General features: G+C 36.5%; 1 protein-coding gene across 1 annotated transcript in view; it reads right to left on the bottom strand.

Moving 5' to 3' along the window:
- The window catches only part of pik3cb (phosphatidylinositol-4,5-bisphosphate 3-kinase, catalytic subunit beta), a 70,497-nt gene that overhangs the window by 20,520 nt on the left and 25,125 nt on the right, over window positions 1-24,852 (bottom strand). The window contains exons 3-10 of the mRNA XM_067364315.1: window positions 14,169-14,352; window positions 11,648-11,876; window positions 8,444-8,664; window positions 8,168-8,350; window positions 4,787-4,954; window positions 2,135-2,224; window positions 992-1,240; window positions 681-777 (exon numbers count right to left, since the gene is read on the bottom strand). Of these exons, the coding sequence (XP_067220416.1) occupies window positions 681-777; window positions 992-1,240; window positions 2,135-2,224; window positions 4,787-4,954; window positions 8,168-8,350; window positions 8,444-8,664; window positions 11,648-11,876; window positions 14,169-14,318 (1,387 nt within the window). The 5' untranslated portion in view covers window positions 14,319-14,352. The remainder of the gene's footprint in view (window positions 1-680; window positions 778-991; window positions 1,241-2,134; window positions 2,225-4,786; window positions 4,955-8,167; window positions 8,351-8,443; window positions 8,665-11,647; window positions 11,877-14,168; window positions 14,353-24,852) is intronic.

Raw genomic sequence — 24,852 nt, 5'->3', positions numbered from 1 at the left:
TATGATGAAAGCATTCGTTAGTGTGCAGAAATCAAATTAATGCGCTTAACAACATGTCTGTGATCGGCTACAATGTTCATCACTGCAACCTTTCATGTCACAATCTAAATATAATGCCATAGATCTAAATGTAATGCTATGATGAACACTCAGTTGGTTAACCTTGAGAGCTGTAATAGTAAAAACATGCTAAAAGTTTTCGAGATACTTCCACATGTAATACTTAGCTATTTCATATTGCAAAGATGTTAGCCAATCACAGCAGTGGTTATACTGAAGTCTCACAGCAGACCCACCCCTTAAAACAAAGCGTTCAAATCAGAGGGCTTAAATCAGGGTAGGAAAAATGCCTTTTATTTCTAAATTATGACCATTTTTGATGTAAAAATCATACTAACATTAGTGCACCCCAGGAAATATAAAACAATAAAACATTGCAGTTCATGGCCCCTTTTTATCACTGTGCGAAAAACAGAAAGCTTTTGTACAAGGTTGTTATGTTGTAATACTACATATAACAGTGGAACTGTCTATTACGTCCCATTGGGACCCGATGTAAGATCCAACAATAAGAAAGGTTCCGGAATTTCAATCGATTTTTTGACTGGTTATTGATTTGCAGTGCGTGCTCGACCATTTATGGTGCCTATGAATGTGTGTATGTGTATGTGTTTTCTCACCAGGGAAAGAGGACCAGCAGTGAAGGATAATGTCACCAGTTTTCAGCTGCCCTCTGTAGTCAAACACCATTGTGTTCACCCATGCTATTGGGTAGTGCTAGACAGAAAATATAACAAATAAAACAGATGATTAGTTAGTGTGTATGTGTGCAAAAAAAAAAAGAAAAAAGAAAAGGGTGAGGGTGGTGTAGGATCCTCAATGATTGTTTTGGCAACCACCCATAACCCATAGGAAAGTGAATTCAAGGACTGGTATGTGATTGCTTAAGAATGTGTGCTATGAATAATGTTTGTGTGTGTGTTGACCTCACCACTTTCCCTGCCTTGCGGATAGTCTGGTATTTGCTCTGGGGGTTCTTAGTGGATCTCTGTTTCTTCACTTTGTCCATGACGGCGTAAATGGCGAAACAGAGGCGCGCCATCCGCGGCAGGTCGCAAACAGCAATGTCAAACTCCAGAGTTTTGTTCCACACATGTTCAGATCGACTGCTGCTCTCACTGCTGACTGCTGTCTTGCACAACAGCTCTGTACCGTGAAACAGCCCTGCTCGAACCTGGATCTACATGTACACAAGTTACACAAATAAATCATTGTGGCATACAATTGTTCTTGGATTGGATTAATCAAATGTATGCGCAAACGCTACTCAGAGCTCATTTCATAATTGACAAACTTTTATTACCTGTTACTGAACTGAATCAACACTGAACTGATTTCAGCTGAATAACGACTGTTTAGTATAGTCTTTTCGTAGCTGCTTTAGAGCAGAATTTGATTGTTTGCATCACTGAATCATTATTTTCCTGTTAATCACTGTAAAGCTGCTTTGAAACATTCTGTATTGTATAAAGTGCCATTTAAATAAAGGTGACGTGACTTGACTGACATTATCCTAACAATGTTTTATTTGCTTTGTGTAATTGTCTGACTGAAAATGTATTTAGCATTGTTATATAAGTTTGTCAAAGTAAGGGGTAGTTTTAGATCAACATATGAAGTAAAGATGAGCTTAAATATTCCAGGTATCCAACTTAATTACAATGGAATGCCTAGCAGGAAATCTTGCAGGAGGGTTTAAAAGTCAGTAATTATAAGTTTGATTTTTGTTAAAACACTTACATGAATTCTTCAGTAAAACAATGTGTGTTCTTTGTATATTTATTCATATTTGTAAGTTTAGAGGTGGGACTACTTTTCTTGCTGACATCTGGAAGTGTGTTACTGATTGAGGTAAAAGGTTGCATGCTAGAACTTTCACACTTACTGTCCCTAAAGGTCTGCTTTTGTACGTTTGGAAAAAGTCATTATTTTGGAATGGAACATAAAGACGCACTGCACCTTTAAATAAACATGTTTTCATTTTAATGTAATACTGATTCTGGGCCACCAGGAGGCAGATAAAGGTTAGTGTTAGTGATATCATTCTGAATTCAGAGGTGTTGACAATGTTTACCTTAGCAGCATCGTCAGCGTTCACCTTGTTACCTTTCACAAGATTAATTCTGAACACAGAATGAACCTTCCAAACACACGTATGTAACTGCTGAGGAGAGAGAAAGATAAAAGGAGAATGTAAGTAAATTATAAAAATAAATAAATTATGAAATTATGGTTACATATACATACTGTATTATCAGTGTATTGGGTAACAAGCAAAACATTTTACATGATTTTAACATCAAAATGTAGAAAATGGCCAACATGTTTTGGCTGTCAAACGCCAGTGGAACATACCCACAGTTAATGTAATGAATTATATATGTGGTTTCTATACTGGGACACTTGTATGAACATGACATCCTCTAAAATGATTCAGAAAAGTCATCTTTTAAAAGTTAATTTGAAATGGTGCTCATTTCTTTGCATATGGTTCTTGGTTTGATATTTATTTTGTTATCCAATGTTATCTAAATTACTATACAGTTTGCAGTCACACTTTATATTAGCTGTACATTAGCTGTCTTTAACTATGTACTTCCACAAAAAATATATATATGTTAGGTACAATGTATTTATTCTGTTGTATGAGGTATTTTTGTATTGCAATGTTGTTAATACATGTTGTATTGCAAAACACAATTGCTGCTATTGATGCGGAATAGTAGCAGGGTAAGGGACAGGTTTGGTGGTATGTGTAGGTTCAAGCATAAGGGAATTTAAAGTAAGGTAATTTAAACGTTAGTACATATTAGTTGTGTTGTAGTACTTGAGTCTCGTCTTGAGACCATTTTTTGAAGATCTCAATCTAGTTTCAGATAAAGAGGACTCAGGATTTTCTTTCAAGACCAGTCAAGACCACAACTCCAGGGATATCAGTAAATTGCCAGTGCATTGTCTGATTTATTTCTTAACATCATTACCATGACTCGATGTAAAACTCAATAACTTATTTGTAATTTGATTCCTTTTGTTATTGTTGAGCCGGGTCAGAAATGAACAGGAAACTGTGTCAAAACATCACTAAAATGACTACAAATGCCCCAAAAATTTAAGATATGTCTGCAAAAAAGTAGCAACTTGTATGAGATCTTGTTCTTTATAACATATAATTTATCTAACTAAGCAATATTACAAGAGAGCTGTTTTCATGAATATGAGCACGACTGCAAACGTGATATTGATTTTATACACACGTTCAATATACAAGAAGTTAATTTTAACTGACTTACATTTTAGACAATTTTGAACAAGGTTATTTCGGCAACAAAAATAACTCCAAACAAATCCTGCTGTTGTGCATTTCTGAGCAGCACACAGCAGTGTTTCATTACGGAATGAATCAGCTGCTTTGAACAAATCGGTTGAATCAATGATTCTGTGACTCATCGATTAAATGATCTGCTGCCACCTACTGGCGGTTTTAATTTCATATTTAAAAGACTTTTTTTTTTCTATCATATTTCTAGATTCAACATTGTATTTTTAAAACATTAATCTCAACATTATTTATGCAGATGTAATTATACTAATTTAGATTCAACTTTTGCCACCTCTGCAGTGCAAAGATGAATTTTGCTGTTAGTGATTTCATTTGATTGGTAAAAGCCCAACAGTATCTTAAAATTTATTTATTAATTAAATACATAAGACATTTCACATAAGTCTGGTCTCGACTCGTTTTGCTCTGAATTTGGTCTCGTTCTTGTCTTGGTCTCAACCCCTGAAAGACTTAGTCTTGTCTTGGTCTTAACATAGGCTAGACTTGATCTTGAACTGGTCTCAGTTTAGCTGGTCTTGACTTCAACACTACATAGCAGTTAAAGACTTAATATAAAGTGGGACCCAATTTGCTATACCTTTGACACTGTGACCTCATAGAAAAATGCAAATACACACTCACACAAATTCACATATACATTCCCTTCAGGGGTTTGGTTTAACACCAGCAGTTTTGACATGGTCAGCAATCTGACATCTGCAAAATAACTCACATGATCAGCGCTAACACACACATGCGTGACTCACTTCCTGGAACACATTTCTGAAACTCACTGGCCCAAAACCATGTATGAATAAAAACTGTACTGTGGACTGGACACTACATATGATTACAATTTACATGATATTTCTGTCAGACACACATATATACACAAAACACTACTCATCCAGACAGCAGCAAACATAAGCTAAAACATACCAGCCAATAAACAAGTATCACAAGACTGTAAAGAACCTGCACAACAAGAAGAGAAACGTTTCCTACTGTCTTGCACTTGTGTGTATGCACATGCATTTATACAACACCTGCTGAGATAAATGCATTCAAATTATTCAGGTAATTGCCTCTACTTTCTTATTCCAGTTTAATGTGCAAAAAGCACAAAAAAGCATCTCATTCATAGTTAGATTTACAGAAGAGTGTAAACACTGTGACCCTATGGCAGTTTCAAAACAATGCTCTGTTTGTTTAAGCAGTTCAACTTATCAACTTCCGCGGTGCGCATTTGGGGTGGGACTGGCAATAGCAGACGAGATGCGAGGTGGAGATGCGACAGGAGTGTCTGGGAGACATTATTTTTGCAGTGCTGTTTTGGTGCTGCAGGAGGCGCAAAACTAAGACAACCTTTGATAACCTGAAGTGCAGGACACACAGACAAGTCCTTACCGTTGGCTGTCTCTTCTTCGGGGGCAGTGGTAAAGGAGGGTTTGAAGTCTTCCGTGCAAGCACCGATCCAATGGTGCTGATTTCCTTCTCAAACATGGCCTTCACAACGCTACAGTGAACCATTGTCAGATGAGGGTTCTCATTTGCCAACAAACAAGCCCTAATGTACTACATACACACAAACAAACAAACAAACATTTATATTAGTGTTTTCATACAGAAAATATTGAACATACTTATGTCCCTACAAATGGCTCCAAGTACCTCAAAGAATACCATGATACTACCATGGTCCGTGCCCAAAATAATACAGCTTATTTTTTGTAATTTTGGTTGTAAAATGATTTCTAAAATCTGTGTGAGCAACTGTGTGCGTTTATATGTCTGCATGGCTTAAGTTTGTATGCATTTCCTGGAACAACACGGCACTTATGATCCAAACATGCGTCTTTAATGGACTGCTGTCACCGATCACTCACCTGACTTGTTTTAGGCTCACGATGGAAATGAACTATTATGTACACAAAATTTAAAGTAAAGCACACACACTTTTGTTTGATGTCTGAACATGACCTACCAGTTAGACACACTTCACTAAGCAGAATTCTTTTCATTGTTTTTCGGAAAAACAACTGGGGCGTTACTGTACAGGTATCTCATTCTCAGGAAGTTTTTGCATAGTAAAAATGCTAATGAACTACAGTGAAGCTCACTGTGGTATTTTAATGCATGCTGAATTTTAAACGTGAGCACAAATCAACCGATCAACAGATAAAATAATTCAGATCCAATGGAGAACCCAATCCAAGAACCCAAGAAATATTTTAATAACAATCATTACGTGTAATCTTCCGTGTGCTCACTTCCAATGTTCCTGCTCCACTTTATGCAAAGTAATACATTTCACAGAAATATTTTGGTTACAAGATGTTCAGTGATTAGCAAATCTTGTAATTTTTTTTATTTATGCTCCAGAAGAATTGGAGCATAGCACACTTGTCACTAGGACTATTGACCCCATTAATTTTAATGCATGTTACCAGCGTTTTGATTAAAGATTACAAGGTCAATCCACTAAATGTCATTTATATAGATTTATATAGTGAGTCAAACCCGTGTGTTAAACCTAAACATAACCCTCACAAAAATAACATTTTTAATAAAAAATTTTTAGTTTATTTAGCGATTTGAATTATGAGGCACATCCTCATAATATAGGGGGCATGGCCTAAAACCTGAATACACACCACAATATAATTTGGTCCTCAATGTAGGTCTAACCAGTACAAACAAACACATTATATGTGTGTGTGGGGGGGATGTCATAAACATCATGTTTGAAACTGCATGATGATGAGTAAAAATGACAAAATTATAAATTGAATGAAGAAATGCATTTAAAAGTGCAAAATGCATGACTTTAAACAGCACATACTGCACTATGCCATATCAACAAAAATGAACATTTGAAAATACAGTTTGACTGTGGAAGTAAAATAAGGCCATATGTTTTTTAAATAAAAAGCTTGTTAAATTGTACTACTTAAAAAACAAATGCATTGCATTAACTGTGCTTGTATTTTAATGCATTGTATTTTTAGGGGCTTGCATTTTTCTGTGCTGAAATGCAACATTTAAATATTAATACAAATATTTAGGCCGTGAATATTTCAATTAAAAACAGTTTACACAAATTTCAATGTTAAAAAATTCAATAATCCATATTCATCTTTCAGATTTCACTTCCAAAATATTCATTATGTTTAAAAATACAACGTATAATATTCTGCAGGCAATTTTCCGTCCATTTCATGTCGCATCCACAAATTCAGTGGTTCAAATTTCAAATTTTTTTTGACGAAGAGCAGAGCGATAGGTAGAGAGAGTCATTCATTCATTAAAATGCATTTTCATTAATGGAGCAAGCGGCAAGTGCATGTGTGATGATTATCACTATCAGGGCCAGTATATATGCAGAAAACTGATAAAGTCACAAAAGTTGTTTACATTTAATTCAATGTTTTTACTGTTATTTTCCCTGTGTAGCGTACATGTAAGCAGCCTTTTAATAACGTTATTACTATACTATAGAGCTTTAAATTATGGTATATTGTGTGTATGAGCATACAGTTGGCTAAGTGAAATATATTACTATAATGTACATATGACTTGACAGTTTATTTTATTCAATATCAAGAATCTAAAAGGTGTGCATCATACCTGAAACCTACATGAACATTTTACAGTTGGTTTTATGACTATAAGTCATTCTCTTCAAATGCTATTGGAGTTAAATGTCCTGTTTAACTTTAGAGACGATCCCTGAATTTGCGAATATCGACCGTCCAATGTCAAGTCAATTTTATGTCATTATTTCACTGGGAAACGCTTAGCATCAAACTTTGCGCATTACGTCGATATTCTGAGTCAAACTGCTTGCCTGTAGCCTATAGCCTACATTCTCAATAAGATGCGAGTTTGGTGGTCTTTCACTGTAGTCTATTAAGATAAGTTAAGCGTTCTATATGTCCAGGCGGCAGGGGAATCCTGGAGTATGATGTATTGAGGGAAACCGCAGTACTATAGCACAGCCGCGAAATAATGAAAGTTATATATCTACCTCAGATTTAGTGTTTGAACTGTACATCAGCATCGGGGAATAACATTATAATCTCATTCACTGTAGAGAAAGCTGCTTACATGTAGGCTACACAGGGAAAGTAACAGTGAAGACATTAAATTACACAACTTTTGTGCCTTTATCAGCTTTTCTGCATACATACGTCCCTGATAATAATCACACATACACTTAACACTTGCTCCGTTTATGTAAATCCATTTTAATGAATGAAATGAATGACTTGCTCTAACTGTTAATCTGCTCTTCATCAAAATGCACTTGCTTCACCTGCTGGTAAGGTTGACTAACAGCAGATGGAGGTTATGCTCGGTACTCTACTGCTTTTCCTGCAGTTCCCGGATATGAAATGTTGAAATTTGAACCACTTAATTTGTGGATACGAAATAAAATGGACCGAAAATTGCCTGCTGAATATTATACGTTGTATTTTTAATCCGAATAAATTTTGGAAGTGAAATCTGAAAGGTGAATATGGATTATTGAATTTTTACCAATGAAAATGTGTGTGAAATATTTTGAATTGAAATATTTGCAGCTTAAATATACAACCATGTTGAATTTAAGCCTATAAAAATGCAAGCCCTAAAAATACAAATGCATTAAAATACAAGCACGGTTAATGCAATGCAATTTTTTTTTCCAAGTAGTGCAATTCGAGAAGCTTTTTGTTTCGAAAACATATGGCATTATTTTAATTCCATATTTGACCTTTCAAAGCCATTTCTGCCATTGTATCTTACTTTGTACTGATTAAGAGGGTAATCTTCAAAGAGGAACTCAAGTTTGCTGCTGACACGCAGCACATAATCGCTACGGGCACCAATATCTTCCTCTGGGCCATGAGTGGTCTGCCATTTCTTGAGAGCCTGGTCCATTAGTTCAGATACTGTACAATGCAATGACACTTTCAGGCTAGCTGTGTCCTACAAAGAGAGATAGAAAAACGAGGATAAGTCTGATAATTCATTTCATGTAGAATTACACAACATACCATACACTAAAATCACTAAACACACCTGTGACTGGTCGTAGTGCATGGTAATTTTGATGACACCCTCATGCTTTTCAATCAAATTCTCCAACAACCCTGTCTCCAGCTGAGGTGAGTAACAGCTCCGAAGCCACTCCCTCCATGACATCATCTGCATCTGGTGCATTTTCTCTTCGCTGATTCGCTTCATTTTGGAACGAAAGTCCTTCACCTCCTGGTCTTGCAGGGCGTCCAACTCGTGAAGACCTGTGCCATGTGGCATAACGTTCAGTGACTTTACACTCTCACAATATCGACAATATCCTTGACAGACTTAGTGTTTATGCAATGAATAACACAGAATCTGAATTAAAATCATGTGAACTCAGCTGAGTGTGAACCACTCTGTCACAGATAAAATGTTGTTTTAACACCTATGCATATATGATGCTGTGAATTTTTGTTTCAAAATCATGCTTGCTTCCCCAACACACTTTAACACTGGTCGATTATCAAGTCTATTTTAATTTTTATAAAAGAGTAAAAACAGTGTGTGATAAGTCAAAGAAATAGTTAAGAGAAATGTGCACTGTAATAAAAGCCTGTGAGTTGTGAAGCTATACAATGGCCAGGTTTGTGTATGGAACAAGCTGAAAATAAAGGCGACTTAAATTTCTGTTTGTTCCTCACATAAACTAGTTGCATGAATTAAAACAGGCTTACAATATAGAACACTATATGTAATTCCATTGAAAAAATAAGATCAAGATTTCGCCTTTTCACAATTCAGATCTGCAAAATTAAAGGTAAGAAAATGATTTTCATTTTTGACTGAACTATTCCTTTAATGGGTGTCTGTTTCTGTTGAATGACATCAGTGTGTTTTGTTGCGAGACAGAGCTCTGAGGGAAAGGTTTCAAATGGCTTCCTGATAACACACATGATGACATTTAAAGAGCATTAAAAATTCATTTGATCCTCTCCACTAAAAGATACTGCCCATATTGCGTGTGTGTGTGTGTTTCAGAGCCAGTGAACGAGCAAGGGAAGTTTAATGAGCGAGTCTGTAAGCCTCGCGGGTTGTGCCTGACAGCTCATCATAGTCTCATGATGATTAATACTTGCATACATATAAACAGACAATCAGCATCACTCTCAAATTTGTCTTTGCTCTCATGCACAATTTCTGGCACCAAAAGTGTGTGCCAAAGAACAGACAAAAGAGTGTGCCAAAGATAACAAAATTAAAGGGCTGATGACATGGATTTTTTTTATTTATTATTATTTTAATATGTTCCTTAAAATCACTTATAATGTTAATAAAGTTAATAAAGTTTTGCACAAAAAAACAAAAATAAATATAAATGCCTCATTCTGACCCTCTGTCTGAAACAATACGTTTTTAAGGGGCATCTCCTTTAAGGCTTGTCAGTAAACGGCCACTGTTATGATTGGCTTACTTCATTGCATAGGAAACAGTATCAATGGCCACTCGCTATTGCACAACGCCATTATACTAAACCATCTACTTGTTTCTGATGCTGGGAATCTTTTGAAGTCTGTACAGAGATGCAAACTACCTGTATAAACTGGCGTCGAAGTGAACATTCCTTCACTCTTTCATCTGTCCTGTTGTCGATAGACTCAAGCGAGTGGAGTACGTCAGAAACTGAACGCACGCCTGTTTACTTTATCCAGTGTAGACAGTGTCAGTGATTATAATGGGTTCTATTGCAACACTCAAATCCAGTGTAGGCAAGTGTCAGCCAATGAGCAACTGAAAGCCTGTGGGTGGGGCCTGTGGTAGAATTATTTGTTTATGACTTGCTCGAGGCAGGCATATGCAAGGATGTTTTAATGGTACAAAGTAGGGATGCACCGATACCATTTTTTAAGGACCGAGTACGAGTACCGATATTTTTTTCTAGCACTCGCCGATACCGGTACCTATAGATTTATTCATTTCTATCTCTCTTTTTTTTTTGGTGCTGTTGCAGTTTTCCAAGCACAATACAGTGAGACTAATGAATGTAGGACAGCTTCTTTATTATTACTATTCTTTATTATTAATGAAAAGTAATAATTTTTATGTGCTTGTCACAAACTTAAAGAACAAAAATTTCACACCTTCAAAGGACATAATTATCAATATATATATAATTGTTGTTATATAAAAAGAAATGTACAAACAAATAACAAACAATACAACAAACACTATAGAGATAAATGTCTGAGAGAACTGGGATCGCGCGCAAGGAGAGAAGAGCGCATGCGAGAGAGAGAGAGAGAGAGAGAGAGAGAGAGAGAGAGAGAGAGAGAGAGAGAGAGGGGTTCTGGTCTGTGTCATTCAGCGGGATTCCGCCTATCCCGCCTTCACTAATGGAAAACGAATTTTCATTGAAAGCATGCAGTTCACAATGTGTGTGTTGTCATCATTAATTTTGAAGTATTTCCACACCTCTGAGGCTGACATTCTTTCTGCTGCTGCCGCCGGTGTCTCTGTGTGCACAGTTAATTCTTTCAGTTACGTCATGTGAGGTATCGGTCTTTGGTATCGGGGGTATTTTTACGAGTACGAGTACAAGTACAAGTACATGAGCTTGGTATCGGTGCATCCCTAGTACAAAGAGATCTTATATGTCAAAAGATCAAGGCAAATTTTATTTGTCTCTTAAAAAACGAATTATATACTAGTGCAATTCCAACAAATCGCCCAACTCAAGTGTTATAATTTTTAATGCCAATATTTTCAAAACAAAGCACAGTGATATAAATATATATTATATATTGTACATTAAAAACACTATATATATAGCTATTACCACATTTTTAAAAAGACAAAAGCAAAAATGTTGTCGTTCCTAGTATCAGCACAGCTGTGATTTGGCCATAGGTCATCACACAGTCCTTTAAATATCAGTTCAATAAACAAGTTAATATGGAGTAATGTGCACAAGGAGCACATGGAGTTTAAGACACAATATTGCTAGTTGCTTGGTCTATTTTTGCAAGATTTAGTGATAGTTCATTCCTGATTTAATCAAAGTTTTTGAACAAATTGGTTGAGTTGAATGATTCAATGATCCTCTCATAATACACAAAATACATTGCTTGTCGTCACCCACTGGGGTAAATGTAACCTGCAGAAAGTGTCACTGAAAAATCCCAGATGGTCACATCCTAACTAATGGATATAATGAGCGAAACGTATAGCTCTCATTATGCATGTGATTATATGCATATGTGTCACCTTTCCCAATGAGGACTCCGATCTTAGAGTCTAGTAGGCGCTCTGCACGTCCACAGTTGCGTGTGATCAGTTTGAGGACAGGCAGGAATGGTCGCACATCACATAGACGCCTGGTCTCATCCTCCAGCTCCTCGTGCACTGCTGCCTGGTTCACACACTCGAACATGTGACCCTCCATCTCCCCCAGCAATGAGAAGAGAGGGTATGTCTGCGCCTCCTTCCATAACAGCTACATAAACACAAAAACAAGATGTCGAGAGTGAATTCTAACCCTAATTAAACACACCTGTCTCTGATTAGCAAGTTATTCTGAACACCACTGCATCTGAAATCTTTTTGTCAAGATTTGAGCATTTAGAAACAAAATGTATGAGACAGTTGTTGTTAGATTTCATTGGCAATTTCAAATATGAAACTTAATCGCAAGCTTGGTGAACAGCTTAGGAGAATTTTATGTTTCCCCATTAACCCTTTGGGTCAAAAATGACCCGGCTGAGTTTTTATTTTCTATATCTTTGCAAGAAATTATTTTAATCATTCAGTATTCCAGGTATTCCTCAATTAACTTGTTTTTGATCATCACAAATCCTCATTTTAATTTTTTCTTTCTTACTTTTTTAATAAAAATCATTTTTGTATCACTACCCTTCTAATGCGCAACATGGGTCAAAAATGACCCGTATTCATTTCCTATGTAATTTCAATCATGGTTGAGTGTTTCTTTGCTGAATCTTTAAAAGAAATGCATTTTATCATTCATTTATTCCAGGTATTCCTTAAATATCTTGTTTTTGATTTTCTACAAATAATTATGTTTATTTTTCTTTCTTACTTTATAAACAAACACAGTTTCTACATCAATTTTACACACATGGGTCAAAAATGACCCATATAGAAATCTTTAAGATTTGCAAATTTTTGCAAGTAGGAACATATTTACTGCAGACAACTGTTCATCTGCCACACATTTTACATCTTAACAAGGCTACTTTTGTATATTTGATGGATGTAAGTCTTATTATATTTAATATATTAGGCTATATATTTCATAATTTTTAATTTTTTGTCATAAATCAATGCAATTGGTCATGCTTTATGTCTGTCAGCGTTCCTGAAATGTAACAGTTTTGGACAAATACAACATGAGTCAAAAGTGACCCGAATTAGTTATTTTCTATATCGCATATATTACAATAAATTAATTTTATCATTCATTATTCCATCTATTACTCAATAACCAAATCCTTATTTTAATTTTTCCTTTCTTATTGAATGAATTTTTTTTGAATGTGTGTGTCATTACCTTTCTAAAGGCCAACGTATACTTCACTTTTTATGTGTACGTGAGGGTCAGCATACAGATTTTTGTAACTTTTTATAATTTCCGCCGGATTTCTGTAACTGTGTATGTGCAACCCTGCACATACACATATAAATTGCGCTTGACTGTTCGCAAAGTACACTTTCAGCTTTTTTTACAGTGATGTCATCATCCACCTCAGTTCTGTTGAGGACCAGCCATTAACACTCTAGATAAAGAAATTCAAAATCACTGTTGATCGATACACTTATTATATATTTTCACTGTTGGACAGAAACCTTGTTCAAAACTGTTACTTTTCAGGAACACTGATAGATGTAAAAGGTGACCAGTAGCATTGGTTTATGACAAAAAATACAAATTATGAAATATAATATACAGCCTATTATATGAAATATAATATGTCTTTCACCCATCAAATATACAAAAGCAGCTATGTTGAGACATGAAATGTGTGGCGGATGAACAGTTGTCTGCAGTAAATATGTTCCTTCTTGCGAAAATTTGCAAAGGTTTCTATATGGGTAATTTTTGACCCATGTGTGCAAAATTGATGTAGAAATACAAAACCTGTGTTTGTTTATGAAAAAAAGAAAGAAAAAATAAACACAATGATTTGTTAAAATCAAAAACAAGATATTTAAGGAATACCTGGAATAAATAAATGACAAAATACATTTCTTTCAAAGATTCAGCGAAGAAACACTTAGTCATGACTGAAATTACATAGGAAATGAATACGGGTCATTTTTGACCCATGTGTGTAAAATTGATGTAGACAGACAAAAACTGTGTTTGTTTATAAAGTAAGAAAGAAAAAATGAACATAATGATTTTTGTCAATCAAAAACAAGATATTTAAGGAATACCTGGAATAAATTAATGATAAAATACATTTCTTTCAAAGATTCAGCAAAGAAACACTCAACCATGATTGAAATTACATAGGAAATGAATACGGGTCATTTTTGACCCATGTTGCGCATTAGAAGGGGTTTTCATAGCTTGTGCATCAAAAGGTTAAAAGAGATTGGAGCTGGAAAACTCCACCAGAATGCTTGTTTTGGATGGTTCGCCCAGGGCACGCTTTGTGTTTGCTAAAATATCTTTGTTAATGGTTATTTGAAGCCCAGTTTTCATGCCTGAAGTGTTACTCCTTACTCTGAAAGAGAGAATCTGCTTGTAAACAAACATACACACCAGTTTGATGTGTTGGATGGTGCTCTCGCGAGGAACCTCCATCTGGATATAGATTCCAGTGGGCAACAGGAAGTCCACCATCACCTGGTCGTCTCCATCCATCCCTGACTCCGCCCACAAGTCCAGCTGATCTGTCTTGGCGGGAGGCATGGCAGAGAGCACGCTGGAGCCAAACCATGGGAACCTCAAAACAAATCAAAATAAATGTTAGCCACTAAATAAAACAAAAAGGGTAAAGTAAAAAGATGAAGAAAAAGGCTTCAGTTGAACAATGACACTATTTTCTTTTAGAGCTGCTGTACAGCCAAAATAAACTGTTTGCATCATTTAAAGTCCCCATGAAATCAAAATTGAAGTTTTTTTACTTTTAGTATGAATAAGTTAACCTTACTGTTATCTATAATAGGGCTGCACGATTATGACAAAAAATCATAATTGTCTATTATTCCCTTGAAATTGGAATCGCAATTATTAATGACGATTATCACAATTTACATTGAATGATGTTTTGAATAGCTTTATATCATTGTTTGAACGAATAATCATGTTCAAAGTCACGCTGGATTTTCTCCTCAGCTTAAGGTTGAGAGGTCCATCTATCACTCTTTTCCATGTTTTAGAGTTAGTTTGTGGAGTAAATGTATAGGCTGGTGTTGTCACAATACTGGAATTTCTAACTTCAATATGATGAAAAAAACAACAACAATGTATATACTGTCATTAGGGCTGGGCGATATATCGAATGCTTTTGTCACACGCATTTCGTCAGTAAAGCCGGTTCCCTGATTACCGCTAAATCGCCATCGCCTGCTTTCAAATGGAGCGCCATTTAATAGACAGAGCCGTAGTTCACTGACAAGCCACACAATATCGCGTTCAATATCGACGGCGATTCATATCAATATTGAACGCGATATTGCGTGGCTTGTCAGTGAACTACGAGAGCAATCACGTGCAGCTGGTATCGGTGTATCGATACTACAGAAAGGCGTATTGGTATCGTTTCAGATATTTCAGTATCGATACATATCGAAATATCAATATTTTTTAAAACACTATAGGCTGTGTACACGGCTTTTTAAAAATGGCAGGTCCTGGTGTTTCCCATCAGCGTACACCTACGTCACTGGTAGCTTCTTTTATGCTGGGCTAGACCTTTTACATTCTGAAGTAGTCGTGATTCGTCTCTCACAACATAACATGCTCAAAACACGCAGAATAATGTAAGTGGATATTTTTCCTTGTAATCGCGCCTTTGAACGATTATGAAATTGTGGCATCCGTAATCGTAATTGCAATTATATTTGTGCAGCCCTAATCTATAAGCTAGTGTTCTCCAAAACAATGACAAAAATTGCATTTAGAAGACATAATCATTCAAAACTTATAGTCTCTCACTTCCTCCAATATGGATCAATGATTTTGATGACATCGCACTGCACTATAGCTTCAGATTTTCTGTCCAATCAAATGCTCTCTAGAATCTAAAGTGTTCCGCCCCCTACACTACAAATAGACACTGGATCTGTGGCTGAAATCGGTAACTTGTTTACACATTAACATTATTTTCTATTTGGTGAATGGCACATGATGCACTATATAGGGGACAGGGAACGATTCAGAGAGTGTAAATATGCTTTCCATTGAGGCGAATGAAGTCTTGTTTCACGTTTGTGTCACGCAAACTGCCGCAGTGCACACACAGTCTGCTCCGTTCCAGAGAAACAATAGTCGGCACAGACCACAAAACGCATTGGACCCATTTAAATTCTGCACAGAATGCCATATTTTAAAGTGATGGAGGAGATTAGGAGGAGAAAAGGTTAGAGATTAGGAGGAAACTGCGACTTTACCAAGCTTAACAGCTCTGGCCGAGATTTGTGATATAAACAAAACACTATTGGCTATTTTAAAAAAGGAGAGGAGCTCTTTGATATATCCCGCACTGTCTTCCTGTTTCAGTGGAAATTACATCAACACACTAAATAATACTGCAAGTTTCAAGGCACTTCAGTGGGCCCTTAATCATTTTCCTATTGTATTATATAAAGCACTATATAAATAAAGGTGACTTGACCTGACATAAGGGAAATTATAGTGAGTAATAAAATTTCCATCAAATGTGCACTGTCATGTCTCATTTTACTGTGTGGTAGGGAGAAGCAGGGGAGTCATAATCTGGCGAGGAGTCAGATTTTGGCAGCGAACTGGCCCAATATTTAAGCACTCCAAATAATCCTAGACAAGCTCAGTGGAACAGAATCGAATGAGTGCACTCGATAATGCCCATCATGTCGCACACCACTACAAATAACTGTCCCCTCAGATAGTGCACCATATAAGGGTTAAGGGTATAGGGGCGATTTCAGCCACAACACAACAAACTTCTAGGCAAGTGTGTTGTAGTGGGCTGGAGCAAAACTTGGCCCTTCCTGGAGCAGAATTGAACACTGCTGAGCTAGAGTTTATTGAGGTATGGCAAAAGCATTACTAAGCAGTTGCAAAGGTGTGCTGAATGGATTCTGTATGACATTTCTGGTTGATAGAAATGGCTCAGGTCTCGTCTGTCAGACTGCCACATTTCTCCTCAGCAATTTGTGGTGTCATTTTGAGGGATTTGCTCAAATATGAGCTAATCATAGTTTCATGTGACATCACACACTTGACGTACCATTAGTACTTAGTAGAAACCTAAAGGGCCAAACAAGGCTTTCCTACATTGCCTTTCAGTCATTTTTACCAGGTTTCTACTAAGTACTAATGTAGAAAGACAGTGACATTAAAAGACTGAATTCAATGTAAACCTTACAGATGATGCATACTATGTACAGGCAAGCAGATGAACTGAGAATATAAATGCAATGCAGTTTCTCTTGAGTTTTTCCATTGAAAACAAATTACAAAGAAAATGTTTTTAATTACTTAATTTACAACCACTTAGCTTGTTGCGTTTATATTCTGGGTTCATCTGCTCACCTATATATAGTACACATCCTCAATAAGGTGTATACCGAATTTGATCTTTCAATATCACTGTTTTAGTACATAAATGGTTAGTTCACCCAAAAATTAAAATTATCCTATAATTTACTCACCCTCAAGCCAAATGTATGACATTCTTCTTTCAGTCAAACACAATCAGAGTTATATTTAAAAAATATAACTTATAACATATTTTAATTTTTTTTTTTTTTTTTATAAATTCAGCAATTTTGTTTTGTCTTGTGGATTATATTTAAACATCTTTTATGTAAAATATATTACTCAGGACAGTACTAAATAAAAAGTATCATGCATTTGTATGATCTCTCTTATTTTGTTAAAATTATTCACTTTTCAAAGATTCTGCAAGGGGTATGTGAACTTTTGAGCTCAACTGTATATGGAATACTTTTACAAAGTCTTTACATACTTTTTGTAGTTTGAAATTTGTGCTCAAATGGACTAATAAAAATAATGAGAGAATATTAGATATAAATTAATTTGTGTTTGAAGATGAATATAAGTCTTATGGGTTTAGAATGACATAAGGGTGAGTAAATTATGACAGAATTTTTGAGTGAACTATATCTAAAATACACTGTGCTATAGCCTCAATTCAAAAATATCCCCTTTGTGTGTCCAACAACAAACACTTGCTATTTTCAGCCAGTGTTTTCCTTGAAGAGCACAACAATGAGTCACTGAACCACATGATGCTGCTTATCTCTGTTCTCACCTTACAAATGAACTCAAAACCTCATAAGCAGGAAATCATCACACACAGACCAGCAGACAGGTGCGGAGACTCAGTCACACAATGTCAATCGATGAGACACAGGGTCGGAGGAGAGGGATGTGATTCACGGCTCGCTTCCACACAAGCTGGTGAGAAATGGCAAGTTACACAAAGACATACCCACATTAGGGGACAGAGGATGTGGCTTTTCAATCTGTGAACAGATTTTCACATACTGTACAAGCACACTATTGTTTATTCAGATATACACAAACCCAAACCAACAAGAGTTAATTGCTGTGTCAATGCAGCTGTAAGTGCACTTTGTCTGCTTTTAGAGGGGCCACAGTGCACCACATCCATTACAGCTCATATCAAGAGGTTCTAATAACTCTGTGTCGTGAAGTGCTTCAGGAAGCCCAACCTCCACGTCCACCGCGGCTCAATATCACTGATGTTGTCAGACCTCTGACGTCTCCCTCACTGTTTGTTAAAAGCTACTGTGCTCTGAGTTTTTTTTAACACTTCATGTTAGTTGTTCCTTTAAGAGAGCACTTTACGAACTAGTGCTCTGGTAGAATGTGATCAAGTTATCATATTATAGGCCAATTCACACCACACCTACAAACGCCAACAAACAAGTTGGCCATTGGATTTAGAATTCTATGAGAAAAAAACTGTCATGTTCACACCGCCCCAACAAACACCAACAAACGAGTCTTTTAGTGTGTGCTTTTTTAATATTTGTGTTTGAGTCCCTCAATTGTCCTCAGTGTGAAAAGACGGATCTCAAAATGATTCAGGTCACTGCTGTAAAGGGTTCAAATATGCAAAAGATGGTGGAAAACTGAAGAATCTGCAAGACTTGGAGAATTTTTCTGAAGAACAGAGCTCAGTTTAACTGTTCAGAACAAACAAGAGACTCATGAACAACAGTCACAAAACAAACAGTCGTAGATCATCCAGGTAATCACACACAGTATTAAGAATCAGTGTTTCACATACTTATGAATGGGGTTATTTTAATAAATTCAGCTATAGACTGTAGATCACTGATAAGCCACGCAATATCGCATCGATTATCGCAGATATCGACTTCGATAATGAACGTGCTATTGTGTGGCTTATCGGTGATCTACGGCTCTGTCTATTAAATGCCGCTCCATTTTAAAGCAGGTGATGGCGATTAAGCGGTAATCAGGGAACCGGCTTTACTGACGAAATGTGCGTGACAATTGCATGCGATATATCCCCCAGCCCTACTCAGGAGAGTACTAAATAAAAAATTACATGCATTTTGTATTATCTCCTTTATTTTGTTAAAATTATTCACATTTTCTGCATGTGGTTTACATACTTTTTCTTGCAACTGTATATATTTCTCATAGGGGCACTATTGTAACAGAATGTTGTGAATTCTTAGAACTTTAGTTGCCTGTGTTTTAAAGAGAGTGACTATGGGATTTTTTGTCTATTAATCTGTTTCTGATAGACATGAAGGACATTAAACAAAGGGAATGTCAAACCTTACGTAAAGACCGTAAGGTTTTACTACAGATTAATCTTTTAACACAAAAAAAACAAAAAAACAGGAAGTTCTCTCTCCCTATATACTCACTCACACACACACACACACCAGTCTCTCTCTCAAAAGTACCATGACTAATGGAAGACCTTATGACCCAGCCACACGCAAATGCTAAAAAAAATACTGCCGAAGTGACTGAGTTCACACCCATCCATCACACAGAACACATTTATCAAAACACTGATGAATGAGCACATAAAACAGATCAAAGCTACAGCATAAATAAAACAAAAGACTGAGGGACCAAATGTGCAGCAAACACTTTAAAAAGCCCTGACTCTACATTCCTGTACAGAGACAAGGGCAACACTGAATCCAGGAGATTTCCGGATAGTGATGCCGTAACTATGGTCACAGCTCCGCTGGTTAATCTTATTTGGATGGATTGCAAAGCCCATGATCCTGTATCCTTACTTCTTTACTAAAGAAACGTCACATGATTTGTTTATTTATTCAACATTTGTATATCTGAAGTGTGGTGTTGTCATTTTAAAAGAAGTTATCAACATACCTGCAAACTCCAAAGTGGTGAAAAAAGTGACATGTTTATAAAGTAAATAGTAGTAGGGGGGTCTGGGGGCAATGTTGGCAGTCATAAAACGGTTTTATACATTCAGTATTGAAGCATGTGTTGTACATGAATATGCAATGGCCTATAGTCACAGTGGATATATATCAAAATGCTCCTCAAGTTCATTTTTGTAGCTGACAAACCAGTTTTTTGAATGGGTTTTCTGAGGTAAATGTTATGGCAAATGTGACATTTTTACAAGCTATTTTATTGGCGCTTTTTCACAGTTGAAACAATGATTGATCGATTAACGTTACATATGATACGGATTTCAGTAAGTTGTACTTGATCTTTCAACATACCTTTGGTTTTATGAATATTTTCAGTAACTTCTATTTTTTCCTTCTATCTTATGGTTTTAGGGAATCAAAGCAACATGAAAAAAAAAAAAACTATACTTTTTTTATTTTATGAAAACTTTAGTCTTTTTTTTTATAGTATGTCAATTGTTTTAAAGGGCACCTATTATGCAAAATTCACTTTTACATGGTGTTTGACCATAAATGTGTGTTGGCAGTGTGTGAGCAAAACCACCCTAGAATGAGAAAAGTCCACCCAGTGGTTTTTTTACAATCTCAATAATTCATAAGCACAGTCTCAGAACGCCCTGTTCTAAGATTGCTCTCATTGTGACGTAGAATTGCGCTAAGCCCCACCCACGTGGTTTGATTGACAATCTGGTTTTGGCATAGACCCCGCCGTCGGTGATCTGTCAACCATCCTCCATTGTTTCAACGACAGCCGGTAATGTCTCCTAAGAAACATAAGTGTTCTGTTGTGGGATGTAATAATGAACATAGTAGTTTTCACTTACTTCCGACATCAGAGCCACTGAAAACGCAGTGGATGGATTTTATTTACGAAGGAAAGGTGCCACTCAAAATTCCAAAATACGTTTATGTTTGCGCAAATAATTTTTTGACTGACTGTTTTGAGAACGAGGGTCAATTCAAAGCAGGTCTTGCTTCAAAGTTAATCCTCAAGTGTGGATCGTTGCCTACTGTTCGCGATCCAGCGTCACCTCCAGAAGAAGTAAGTGTATTTAATGGTTTTTGAGCAAATAGTCATTTCAGTCGATGTCAGCCAATTCAATAACAAATGCGTCTAAAGTTGTTGTCGTCGTCGTAGAATGTCTGTGTATAAAATTTAAACCTTGTTTGTATAGTGTGTATCTAACGTACTTAGCAAACGTTATCACAGTATTTTTGTTTGTAGTTTCAAAAAAATGCGCGAACGTTATCACAGTGTGTGTGTGTGTGTGTTGCACATTCATAATTGCAAAGGGGACGCGATTAAAACTCTATGGGCCCTATTTTAACGATCTAAACGCAAAGTGTGAAGCGCACGGCGCAGGTGCACTCAGGGCGTGTCCAAATCCACTTTTGCTATTTTAACGACGGAAAAACGGTCCGTGCGCCGGGGCGCATTTTTGAAATGGGTTGTCCCTATTCTCTTAATGAGTAATGGGCGTAACGTTCAATAAACCAATCAGAGTGTCATCTCCCCTTCCCTTTTAGAGCGAGATGCACTCGCGCCATGGCGGATTGCTATTTACATGGTGGAATTTGATGGCGGAAAAGCTGAACGCTTTTCAAGCAAAGAAACTGATCTGCTCGTGCGCGAAATTAAAGCGCGCGAGCAGATCATCTACGGGACAAGCAGGATATAACATTATATATATTATATAATTATATATTATATAACATATAACATTATAAAATACACTGACTTATTAAACACACCGATTCAACTGAGGAGTTCAACGAGTGATGTTTTGCTGAAATTACCTGTTAAGTGGCCAGTCAATCTTTCAGTCGTCTGCGTTGGATGCAGGCTTTCAAATAGCTCCGCGCGATCAGTCAGTTAATATGTGTGTGTATTGCCAAGATTGTTCAATTAATTAGCCAGTTTCGTTCATCATTATAAGTAGTAATAGGTTGAATTGAAAATAGGTATCCTAATTCTAATACACACAATGACTATTCATCATTACATTTTTATATTTATGTAGCCTACACAATAATATTCTTTTACACTGTAATCCTTTTGTTTTTAATATTTGGCATATTTGTGTGATACGTATCCCTGTGTGTAATAAGCAAAGTCAACGCGCACTGTGGACGCGCCCAGAGGCGCAGTTTCTACCAACGCGCTCTAACAAAAAAATATTGCGCCACTGACTTTAGACTTTAGACCAGGTTTGAGTTGGTCTATGGTGCAGTCTATTTTCAGCTCCTTAAAATAGCAATGCGCCGGCAATGCGCCTGAACACACCTCTTTTTTAGACCAGCACGCCCATGGGCGCACTAACTGGCACAAATGCATTTACTAATTTAAGGACGTGACGCTGAACGGGAAAACGCGAACGGCGCCGGACGCAAACTAGCAAACACACTTGCGCTGCGCCTTGCGTCGCATTGCGCCGGGTGTATTATAGGGCCCTATAAGTAGTGATGGCCGATTTCGAAACACATGCTTCATGAAGCTCCGAAGCTTCATGAATCATTTGTTTTGAATCTGTGATTCGGAGCGTGTATCAAACTGCCAAAGTCACGTGATTTTAGTAAACGAGGCTTCATTACGTCATCACTGTTTCGAAACATTTCAAAACAGTTCGAAATTTCAGTGGTTCACCGGTAGAGGGCGATGATAAAGTTAACCCATGAATCATGCAGATTCACTGAGAAGCATTGAACAAGTGTCTATGGGTTTTACCTGATCTCTGATCAGTTTTATAAATTTGTACATGTTTTAATTAGACATTAGAATAATTAAAATGAATAATGGTAGTTATTAATCTCTTATTGGCCTGTTTAGCTTGAGCCATGGAACAGAGAAACAAGCCTTGAAAATTGATAAAAGAACAGATATACAGTCACTCTATATGTAGCCTAATCTTATTAGAGAATTAGTTAATTGCATTTAATAAATTTTACTTTCAATAAAACATTTGCAATAGATTTGTAAAAGGTGTTTTTACTGCATGTTTAGTATGAGTTTTGTTGCATTTACACTCTTTTGACCACTAGGGGTCACCGTGGAGTCAAGTGTCAGTTTGTTTCGAAGCCTTGAATCATCACGGCACATTTGATTCAACTGCTTCAGTGTTTCACGAAGCCTCGCTCTGCCCATCACTACCTATAAGTACATAAATGTATCAAATAACCATTCAGAGACGTCCTGCTCCATTCTCAATTGTGTTTCTTCTGCCGGAGTCTCTTCATCATCTGGGTCTGATTCCAGTTCAAACATGTACGGCTGAATGCCATACAAAACCAGTACAAAACAGCGGGTCTCTCATTCTCAGCCATTCTGCTTTTACCGACTGTTTATTGCCATAGGTATGCAAGTTACGCCCTCATCCAAAGGCAGGGCGGGGCATATGCAGCTCATTTACATTTAAGGTGGTACACACCAAAACAGCTCTTTTTAAAACAGGCCCCAAAAATGACATTTTCAAATGGTTATAATAAATTAACTTTGGGGTATTTTGTGCTGAAACTTCACAAATACATTCTGGGGACACCCAAGACCAATATTACATCTTGTAAAAAGGGGCATAATAGGTGCCCTTTAACAGTTAAAAACTACGACGTGAAATGCTATGCTTAAAGTGAAAGTTTGCTAAGAAGTGTTTCCTACTCAAAAGGGAAGAGACCAGCCCCTTTTCTCCGTTTTTTTTTTTCTAGGCAGATAGCACCGATTTTAATTTTTTTTTTTTTTTTTTTTTTTTGCCTTTCTTTCGCATAGGCAGCAAAGTTTTATTGAAAGCTCATTGACATTTTGTCCTGTCCAGCCCTTGACAACTTTCTACAAATTGTAGAAACAAACCCTTAAGAAGAGCTTTTCTGGTCTTATACTGAACAGTCTACCTTCTTCACTTCTGAAATGACAACTAGATATCCAAGATACTTTGTGGGCTACTGTACCAATTAATGTAATGTCACTGTACCAATTTTGTGTTAATTTGAAGAATGGTGAAGGCACCAAATACACAATGCTGCAAAACATTTGTCAGATAAAATGAGGAAGAAAAAAAATAGTAGTTTGAGAAAGCCTGGAAGAGAAAGACAGAGATGGGGGTGGGGGTCATTAAGCTGTAAAAGTTCTCAGCAGGATATTGGATTTAGAGCTCTCTCTCTCTCTCTCTTAGCACTAAACTGATTTATTGACTCCCGTTATGGCATCAGCTGGTCAACAAATTGCGATGTCATAAAGTGTTCTTTATTATTTATATTAATGCACGTCAGCACCAGGGCTGCACTAAAGGGTTAGTACACCCAAAAATGAAAATAATGTCATTTATTACTCAACCTCATTACACCCGTAAGCCCTTCGATCATCTTTGGAACACAAATTAAGATATTGTTGATTAAATCCGATGGCTCAGTGAGGCCTCCATTGCCAGCAATTTATTGCACCTCTCAAGATCCATAAAGGTACTAAAACCATATTTGAAACAGTTCATGTGATTTCAGTGGTTCTATCTTAATATTATAAAGCAATAAGAATACTTTTTGTGCACCAAAAAACAAAAACAAAATAACAAATTTAACAATATCTATATGGGCCGATTTCAAAACACTGCTTCATGAAGCTTCTGAGCTTTGTGAATCTTTTGTATCGAATTAGTAATTCAGATCTCCTATCAAATGGCTTAACGGCTGAAATCATGTGACTTTGGCAGTGTTTTGAAATCGGCTCATATAGATATTGTTGAAAAGTCGTTATTTTGTTTTTTTTTTTGGCACACAAAAAGTATTCTTGTTGCTTTATAATATTAAGATAGAACCACTGAACTCACATG

This window comes from Chanodichthys erythropterus, chromosome 17 (genome assembly GCF_024489055.1).
Source record: "Chanodichthys erythropterus isolate Z2021 chromosome 17, ASM2448905v1, whole genome shotgun sequence".
In the NCBI taxonomy this organism is placed as follows: Eukaryota; Metazoa; Chordata; class Actinopteri; order Cypriniformes; family Xenocyprididae; genus Chanodichthys; species Chanodichthys erythropterus.
This window is presented reverse-complemented; position numbering and strand designations above follow the sequence as displayed.